Here is a 9,654-nt window from a genome sequence, read left to right on the forward strand (position 1 = left end):
CAGCAATCAAGGGGGGCCTGGCTCGTTAGCGCAGGGGATCCGAGCAGGGCAGGACATGTGAGATAGTCACAGTTTTCCAGAGATCACGACAAGATCTAACCAGTCGCGCGTGGTCCCCGGCGCCGGAGCGGGCCAGCCCAGCCCAGCGCCGCGCAGAGCCCCCGCCACCCCCGCGCCCAGAACCCCGCGCCCCTAGCCGCGCGCCGGACCGGGAGCCAGGAGGAGCCGCCGCCGCCGCGCTCGCCACCCGGCTCGCCCTTCCTCCGCGCGCGCCGCCGCCCGGGCCGGGGGTCCGAGCCGCGCGCCCCCGGCCCCGGCTCCCGGGCGCCTGGGCCGGATGTCCCGATGAGAGAGCCGGCGCTGGCGGCCAGCGCCATGGCTTACCACCCATTCCACGCGCCACGGCCGGCCGACTTCCCCATGTCCGCCTTCCTGGCGGCGGCGCAGCCCTCCTTCTTCCCGGCACTCGCGCTGCCGCCCGGCGCGCTGGCCAAGCCGCTGCCCGACCCGGGCCTGGCGGGGGCGGCCGCGGCGGCGGCGGCAGCAGCCGCGGCGGCCGAGGCGGGGCTGCACGTCTCGGCACTCGGCCCGCACCCGCCCGCCGCGCATCTGCGCTCGCTCAAGAGCCTGGAGCCCGAGGACGAAGTGGAGGACGACCCCAAGGTGACGCTGGAGGCCAAGGAGCTCTGGGACCAGTTCCACAAGCTGGGCACCGAGATGGTCATCACCAAGTCCGGGAGGTAGGGCGGCCGGCGGGCGGGCGGGCGGGGTGACCGACAGTCCCGACCGGCGCGGAGCCCGCTGCTGTTCGAGGCGCCCCGCTCCAGCCCCGGCTCCACGCTCAGCTCCCATAGGCGACCCACCTGACTTTTCTCACTTGGGATCGGAGCGACTTTTTAAAAACAAAATCACCCAAATCTCCCGAATGAAGTAAAATGAAAACATGCGCCTAGAGAAGATTCCAAGTCCAACGGAAAACGCGCTCCTAGAGAATGGCCCCGAGTTTTCTGAGTTCCACGCGGAGAAGGCCCCGTGGCTCGGCCCTTGGTGGGTCTCGGTGGAGGCTGCAACCCCCCAACCCGAGGCCTCGCTTTCTTGCCCCTGGCCCGTTTTGGAGCTCCGGGACATGCAGGGTCTCCTCACTTGGACTCACACTCCTCTAGGCCTTGGCAAGGCCCCCTGCTCATTCCCGCAAGCGGTGCTTTCGGGCAACGAGTTCCCAGCCGGTCCAGCCACCAACTTGCCCCTGGCCCAGTCTTTCAGAGCTTTGGCCCTACTCGCAAGCACTGGCCCCCAACAGTGAAAGAAAACCACAGCCCCTTTCCCACCAACTAGTCGACTCAACTGAAAATCCAGGCCTTGGTCACCCTCTTCCCCCGAACTTCAGGGTCATGGTCCCTGTTGGGACCATGTTCCCCAGACAACCAAGCTCTCTCTATATATATATATGGACAGAAACTCTTTATATATATATATGGACAGAAGTCCCACATGGGTAGAGAAGGGTGTATTTTTAAAGGGCCTGGATTTCCTGGGCATTTGCTTTTGGGCCCCTAGATGAGTGGAGAGCCTGCTGCAAACTGGCTAATAAGAGGAATAAGGGTCTGACAGACAGGCGTGGGACATAAAAGGAGTAAACCACAGGTGATACAGGGGGCAATGATAAGGGGGCAGACGAACTGGACACTAGCGAAATACAGATCGGGAACTCCCTGGGGGTGGGGGATGGGGATGAGGGGTCCTCAAACATAAAGGAGCACCTGGTCCAATGGCCTTTCCCCTCTCCCTGCCTCGCAGGAGGATGTTTCCACCTTTCAAGGTGCGAGTCAGCGGCCTGGACAAGAAGGCCAAGTACATCCTACTGATGGACATTGTGGCTGCTGATGACTGCCGGTATAAGTTCCACAACTCTCGCTGGATGGTGGCTGGCAAGGCCGACCCTGAGATGCCCAAACGCATGTACATCCATCCAGACAGTCCAGCCACAGGGGAGCAGTGGATGGCCAAGCCCGTTGCCTTCCACAAACTGAAGCTGACCAACAACATCTCTGACAAGCACGGCTTCGTGAGTTTGGGTTGGGCCTAGGGATGGGGTCTGGGGGACTATGCAGCCGCACTGCTGCTGCATGGGAGTGCTCCTGGAGGGAGGTCACTGCCTGGCCCTATTCTGCATGCCTGGGAACCCTGCAGTGGGTCAGCTCCAGGCCTTCTGCTTCCCCCACCTCTACCCCCTCTTGAATTCAGCAAGAGGCAGGTGCTCCTGGAACTTGGTCATCCTTCCTGTTCTTGACCAGTGTTCAGGTGCTGAGCTTGGAATACCAGCCAGGACCTCAGCTTGCCCCCATCCCTTTACCAAATGGTAGATTTAAACTTTTAAACAGTCTCAGTCCTATCAGCTCTGCTCTCCCTCTTCCCACACCCAGATGCTCAGCCAAAAAAAAAAAAACGGAGTTTGGGGGTTCTCTTCCTTTCTGCTGGCACCCAATGAGTGGGGGAAAGGAAGGAGTTCATGGAGCAGAAGGGACTTCCCATTTTTGAGAGCCCCAGAAAGTTCCATGATGATGTTTCTAAGAGTTTAATAATGAGTCAAGGAAAAACAGCTGAGTGAAGTTGTGGCGCTGGGGAGGTGGTGTCTTTGGGTTTTTCTTTTTCTGTATGTAATCCGTTTTAAATGAAGAAAGAGGGGAAGGAAGAAGGAAAAGAGAGAAACTGTGAGGGAGAAAGGAAGCAAAAATTGAGAACCAATAGGCAAATGAGAAAAGAAAAAGGAAAGGAGAGGAGAAAAGAGGGAAGATGGGATGGAGACGATGAGACTAAAAGAAGCCCAGAGATGAAAGCTGGGTCTGAAGAAGGGGAAAGCGCTCTCAGGTCCAAGCCTGAGGGCTAAAAGCTGCTGGCTGACCCCCACCCTCCCCACAGACCATCCTGAACTCCATGCACAAATACCAGCCCCGCTTCCACATCGTGCGAGCCAACGACATCCTGAAGCTGCCCTACAGCACCTTCCGCACCTACGTTTTCCCAGAGACCGACTTCATTGCCGTCACTGCCTACCAGAACGACAAGGTGTGCAGAACAAGGGGAGACGCCCACCACTACACCCCACCCACGCAGGCGCCCACTCTCCCTTCAATCCCTCAGCTTGCACACACCACCCCCCCCCCCCCTCAGCTGTCCTGCCGGTGCTCACAACAATCTCTCAGGCTGGCCTCAGTTCAGCCCAGCACCTACTGAAACCCCCCAGACGCCCTCTGAACCGGGGTGCACACATGCTCCCGGAGGCTCCAGGCTGCAGAACAGCTGGGCTGCGTTGGGGTGGGGATGTTTACTTAGCAATTAACAGAGACTCTGGGCCGCGCTGACATTTTTACATTTTATTCGTTTATTTCTTGGCTCAGTGAAGGGAATTTAAATGACGAGAGGGCGCCCAGGGCGATCTGCCCAGGCTCTCCCAACTTTCGGAAAGCTGGGCTGGTTTTCACTCTCCCTGGGGGAGTCTGAGGCGGAGACAGGTGACATGGACCCCACACACACTCCCCCACTGGGTCCGCCTCCACCCCTGGGGGGTGCTTAAGGATTTTCCCTTCAAGTATAAGGCCTTGACCTGGCGCTCTCTAACCCTGTCTCATCAGAGACCAAGCACCATCCCCCACCAGGTGCCCCTGTGCCCCAGTCTGGGGTGAATGAGAGTGCCTGAACTTGGCTGGTGTTCTTTCTGTCGGTGACCTGCTGCGCTGGCGAGCACTCCCTTAGGATGCTTTGGACTGGTGTGAATTCGTTCTTTGTGGGTGGGGGTGTGTTTCGGAATTGTGAGAACTTGCGGGTGCGCTGGTGATTATGCCTTTGCCTGTACCTACGGGCCTGCGTGTGCCCTGCCCTCTGAGCGCGGTGGTTCCGGTACCAGCTTTGTTCAGCCGGTGTGGCCGAATGGGATCTTGTGTGTGCTGGGGGACGGTTCCACTCGGTTCTCACAGCGTGGGGCCTGAGTGTGCAGAGTCGTAAGGGGTTGGTCTTCGAATCCAGTTTTTAGGCAGGTCTGGTCATGTCCCCGAGAGGCCTCACACCGACTTCCCACGGGGGTCCTGTCCCCGCACTTCCCGGGTCTTTTCTCCCGGTCTTTGACCTCGGGGTGCCCCAGATCTGGCTGAAGAGTCGCGTCCTGACCTAGCTCCGCCCCATGATCCCCCCCTGCAGATCACGCAGCTGAAGATCGACAATAATCCGTTTGCCAAGGGTTTCAGGGACACCGGGAACGGCCGGCGGGAGAAAAGGTAAGGGGTGCGCGCGCGCCGAAACGGCCAGAGTGTGGGTGCGGGTGCACACGCGGGTGCGTGTCTGACCTGCGCCCCGCGCCCACCCGCAGGAAGCAGCTGACGCTGCCGTCTCTGCGCTTGTACGAGGAACACTGCAAGGCCGAGCGCGATGGCGCCGAGTCGGACGCCTCCTCTTGCGACCCTGCCCCAGCCCGGGACCCGCCGCTCTCCCCGGGAACAGCGCCTAGTCCCCTGCGCGCGCACCGGGCCCGCGGTGAGTGTGCGGCGGGGGGGCGGCTAACTGGGGCAGCAAGGGGAGCTGCGGGCTGGTCCCTCTGCTTGGCGTGCGACGTGCGCTGGAGACTCGAGGGAGGGAAGTAGGGCGTCGGGAATGACGCTTTGAAGTAGGATCTCGGCGAGGGCAGCTCGGACTCAGGGCTGGGGCTTCGGCGCGAGGAACAACTCTACAGCCAGAGCGTTTCCTCCTGGGCGAGCGCAGTTTCTCCGCCCCACCTCCTGGGAAACTAGAGGGCTCGCGTTTGGTGTCCTCGTACGAGCGGCATCTAGCAAGTCCTTAGATGTGGCTGCCCTGCAAGCCGGCCCGATCCAAGTCTCTCACACCCGCCCAGACCCCGGGCTCGGCCCCCTATATTTCCCGCGCCCCTGTAACCCCGCGCGTTCCCTCTCTCCCCGCAGCCGAAGAGAAACCGAACGCGGCCGACAGCGACGCAGAGCCCGAGCGGCTGGGCGAGGAGCGTGCGGGGCCGGCTCTAGGCCGCAGTCCGGGCCTGGACGGCAGCAGCCCGGCCCGGGTGCCTGACCCTGAACGCGCCCGCGAGCGGCGCAGCCCGGACAGGGGCAAGGAGGCGGCCGAGAACAGCGGGGATTGCCCGTTTGGCCTGCGGAGCCTGGAGAAGGAGCGCGCCGAAGCCCGGCGGAAGGACGAGGGGCGCAAGGAGGCGGGCGAGGGCAAGGAACCCGGCCTGGCGCCGCTGGTGGTGCAAACGGACACCGCGTCCACGCTGGGCGCCGGCCACCTGCCTGGCCTGGCTTTTTCCGGCCACCTGCACGGGCAGCAGTTCTTCGGGCCACTGGGGGCCGGCCAGCCGCTCTTCCTGCACCCGGGACAGTTTGCCATGGGCCCTGGAGCCTTCTCGGCCATGGGCATGGGTCACTTGCTGGCTTCGGTGGCAGGCGGGGGCAGTGGCGGAGGTGGCGGACCAGGGACCGCCACTGGCCTGGAAGCAGGCGGGCTGGGTCCCGCAGCCAGCGCGGCCAGCACCGCCGCGCCCTTCCCATTCCACCTCTCCCAGCACATGCTGGCATCTCAGGTAAGCTGGTGGTCTGGCAGCCACGGAACAATGGGTGGGCCGGGAGAGATGGGGGAGCTGAGAAAGACAGGGACTGGGGTGGCGTGGGTGCTGCTGCACTCCGGTCTGGACAGACTTAGGCACTCAGGATGGACACTAGCTTAGAGAATACTAGGATTCAGGCCCCGCGTTTGATCCAGGTGCTGCGTCTGACACCTGTGTTACCATGGACAAGAAAACCTAAGGTCCCTGACCCTCTCTGTACCTTGGCCCCAGCTCAGAGAAAGGCACCCATTAGACCCTTCCCAGCTCCGTCAGATTGCTTCCAGGGCCCCAGGACACATTTCTTGGGAAACAAAGACCCTTAGTTCACTGTCAGTCTTGGAAAGGCTGAGAAGGCTGGAAAAAGGGAGTGAAACACTTTGCAATGTTTTCTGGACAGTTGACTACCAAAAAGACCCACCTGCAGAAACCTCTGACCCTCTGGCCTGAAGAAGAGATCCTTCCCCCACTTCGGGTCTCAAAGCCTCCTCTCACCCCACTTCACCCCCCAGACCCCAGGTGCAGCTCCTGGGAGAGAGGCTCCTTCCCCAGGCCCAGGTTGAAACACTGAGCTCTCAAGGGAGAGTTTATGAAACCTTAGCCAGTATCAAAATAAGGGGATCCAATGGGCAGTGCAGCCTCTTTGGTTGCGTTGGGTGGAATATTCCCTGTGGAAAGATTTGGAATCTCTTCATTCATTTTCTTCCCTCTGAGGTTTCTGGCAAATTGAACCCTTGAGATCTTATCTCAAGGGAAGGAAAATAGGAGTTCAGGCCTGAGAAGTCCGCTGTGGTTCAGAAGCAAATATTTCTTAAGTGGGGAGGGGGGTTCTGAAATGAGTTTTAAAGAGCCCAGTGCCTGCTGTTTGGGGGCCTTTATACCACACAGCTTGGGGGTGGTCGTCTGTCTGAGCAGTCCGGGGGTCTCCAGAAAATGGAGTTCAGGACCTGAAGGTTTCCTCGGTCTCCTTAGTTATCTGTGGATGTGAGTGCCGGCTTCCGCCTCCCTGCATTCAGCTGATGACCCAGGGAGGCCAGGGAGAGGAGAGGTCCTGGGGAACAGGGCTTCCAGAGAAGATTTCTCCACTTTTCCCAACAGACCTGACCTCTCTCATACCTTGTTTCCTTCCTGTGGCCCTCCTGTCCTACCAGTTGTCCCCCTAAATCTCATGCTGTGCCTCTCCCCCAGTTTTGCGTTTTCATCTGTGCCCCCCCCCCGAATATTGTGGGAACCCACAGATAGGCACAAGGTTCCCAGCTGAGAAGCACTGTCCGAGGGAAAGCCTCATCCGCTGGGGTAGGCCAGAGAGAGGGTGCCCACTGAGTGTCCCAGGAAGCCTCAGTTGCTCTGGTTCATTCTCCACCTGGGGTAGTAGCGAGTTCCTGACCATCAAGTCGCGCCAGCTCCTTCCTTCCGCTACGTCTGAGATGCCAGGTCTGAAATATTCCATAGGGCTTGACCTTCTCATGAGGATATTTTCTCATTCCTGAGTAAGTGACTTCTTTCCTGCTCCTCGCCTGAGCCAGCCCTCGGCTCCCTGGAAGCCCAGCCCTGCCAGCCCCGCCAGCCCCTTGACCTCCTCCCCATATCCACATCTTCCGGGGAGTGAGCCATTATCTCAAAGGTCACCTCATCCCATGGGCTCCTGGGCTTAGGTGGTGTTTGTCCAGGGTTCTTTGACTCCTGGGTCCTCCACCAGCATTTCTTCCTTGGCTGCCATTTAGGTGCTAATCCGAATCCTCTCTGTAGACTATCAGTTTATGAGCTGGCCTGGGCATCTGTGCTGTTCTAGTCCAGGCTGGAGCCCCTGGGGCAGGTGGGCAAGCAGAATTTATCAAGCTCCTCCCCCTCCTGTGGCCGGTGCTTCCTCAGCCCTTTGGGCGCCTGCAGATGGATGGGGGTGGGGGTGGGGAGGGAGGACCGACTCCTCTGAGTGAGCAGAACCTCCCACACCAGCCAGAGCCACCTGATCACCACCTGGCAGGATGCCTCCCCGGTCTCCTCTCCTCCCTGCAGGCCTTTGCCCACGCTAGCAGCCCAGAATCCCCGCACAGTGCTTGACCTGACCTAGAGCTGCTCTTTACATCATAACTCAAAGGAGTGCCCCTTCAAACTCGGCTTGGCTATCAGCCTATTGCTCCCATCCCTCAGGGTTATTTACACTTCTGTGTGCTCTGGTCTTCACCCTCAATTGGTAGGGCAAGAATCCCCCCACCATCCTCCACTCTGCACCCAGCTCTCCCCCCGCCCTTAACCCCGGCCAGAGAAAGCCTCAAGCATGATGTCTAACCCTCCTCTCCTTCTGCTTCTTCCAGGGAATCCCGATGCCCACTTTTGGAGGCCTCTTCCCCTACCCCTACACCTACATGGCAGCAGCGGCTGCAGCCGCCTCCGCTTTGCCAGCGACTAGTGCTGCGGCAGCAGCAGCCGCCGCCGCCGGTTCCTTGTCCCGGAGCCCCTTCCTGGGCAGTGCCCGGCCCCGACTGCGCTTCAGCCCCTATCAGATTCCGGTCACCATCCCGCCCAGCACTAGCCTCCTCACCACGGGGCTGGCCGCAGAGGGCTCCAAGGCTGCGGGCAGCCACAGTCGGGAGCCCAGCCCTCTGCCTGAGCTGCCTCTCCGGAAAGGGGGGGCCCCACCCCGAGGGGCCCTGTCCCCTGGCGGCTCTGCCAAAGAGGCAGCCACTGAACTGCAGAGTATCCAGAGACTGGTGAGTGGGCTGGAGAGCCAGCGCGCCCTCTCCCCAGGCAGGGAGTCGCCCAAGTGAGGGTGCCCAGCTGCTCCACTGCCTCACCCGGCTGCCTGCCCTACCGCTCAGGATGTGTGTGCGGCACGGAATGGGTATTTATTTAATCAAAGGAACAAAGCGCAGAGCAGGCTGCAGCAGCCCAGAGAGAACCTTGTGCTGCCCCCGGCCTCCAGGAATACAGCCACTTGGGAGTCCCTCGACGAGGTCCAGAGGTGCTGGGCAAGGTGGATCTCCCACTCCCAGCGGAGTGGGGAGCCTCATCCTGGCAGGTGACTTTCCCCAGACAGAAGGTGCAGGGCCTGGGGTGGGGAATCCTGAGGGAGCACCAGAACACTCCCAGCCCCCAGGCTCGGGCTGGTACCCCTTGGGCATCTGGGCTGAGGGATGCTGGGGAGAGTGAAGCTGAAAGTCAGCACAGACTTGGGCTGGGAGGGGACCTTGTCTTCTAGTCTTTCCACTTCTTCCCCTAAGAGACAGGCGCCCCTCCTAGCCCTGGGAGCCGAGGGAGGGGCGCTCTGGCCTGAGTCCCCAGGGAGAAAAAGATATTTATAAAATAAATGGTAATTTGTGTACATAAGCTTTAAGGGTCCCAGAATATGCAAAGTCGGTATTAATTTATTCGAAGGTGTACATGGCTGTGTACAGGATATTTAGAGATGAACTCCTAGCATTTAAAGTGTTTCCATTTTCCATGAGCATCTATATTGTTCGGGGCTGGATGCGGGGTGGGGGAGTGGGGTGGGGGGGTCCGGCGGCCGGAGGGAGAAGCCTTGGCGCCCCGCGCGCCCCTCACCCCCACCACCCCCACCACCCTGGACTCTGCTCGCTCGGCGGGCTCCACCTCAGGTTTTCACTTTTCGCTCCGGAGCGAGACGAGACGACGGCAATTCGAGAAAACAATAAAACGCTACCACGCGAAGTGAACGTGGCGCCGTGCGCTCTGTGGGCCGCGCGGGTCGGGGGCGCAGCCTGCGCGCCAGGAGGGGCTGGGGGCTGGGGGCGGAGCCGCGGGGCCCGGCGGCGCCGATGGGGGGCAGCGGGCCAGGCAGGCGGGCGCCGCGACGCCCGCGCCCCCCGCGCCCCAGACCCCAGGCCGGGGCCGGGCTCCCTCTGCTGGCCACGCACCTCCCTCGGCCGCTGCAGCCGCTCGGGGGCTGGCCCCCGCGGGAAACCCCATCAGCGCCCCCACCCCCGGTAGACAGGCGCTGGGAAGACGGGTGCCCCCTGCGCCCCTTCTCCCTTCCGAGAAGGGTTTCCGCCGCCGGGTCTTTCGAAGACGGCGAGTGCTGGAAACTGGGC

At 61.1% G+C, this 9,654-nt stretch overlaps 1 protein-coding gene across 1 annotated transcript; it reads left to right on the forward strand.

Annotated features, from left to right (window-relative positions):
- Window positions 1-9,255, forward strand: TBX2 (T-box transcription factor 2). The gene is made up of 7 exons (XM_056128183.1): window positions 1-740; window positions 1,798-2,065; window positions 2,920-3,066; window positions 4,195-4,271; window positions 4,364-4,527; window positions 4,950-5,584; window positions 7,921-9,255. The coding sequence occupies exons 1-7, from the start codon at window positions 346-348 to the stop codon at window positions 8,371-8,373; spliced, it is 2,139 nt and encodes a 712-aa protein (XP_055984158.1). The 5' UTR covers window positions 1-345; the 3' UTR covers window positions 8,374-9,255.
- Window positions 9,256-9,654: the final 399 nt, after the last annotated feature.

The sequence above is a fragment of the Sorex fumeus genome, unplaced genomic scaffold (genome assembly GCF_029834395.1).
Source record: "Sorex fumeus unplaced genomic scaffold, SorFum_2.1 ptg000063l, whole genome shotgun sequence".
In the NCBI taxonomy this organism is placed as follows: domain Eukaryota; kingdom Metazoa; phylum Chordata; class Mammalia; order Eulipotyphla; family Soricidae; genus Sorex; species Sorex fumeus.

Excerpts from the sequence above, each read along its gene's own strand:
- TBX2 (XM_056128183.1), top strand. The coding sequence starts at position 346 with ATGAGAGAGCCGGCGCTGGCGGCCAGCGCCATGGCTTACCACCCATTC. Across the intron at positions 4,272-4,363 it reads AACGGCCGGCGGGAGAAAAG|GAAGCAGCTGACGCTGCCGT; the intron begins GTAAGGGGTGCG and ends GCCCACCCGCAG. Across the intron at positions 4,528-4,949 it reads GCGCGCGCACCGGGCCCGCG|CCGAAGAGAAACCGAACGCG; the intron begins GTGAGTGTGCGG and ends CTCTCCCCGCAG.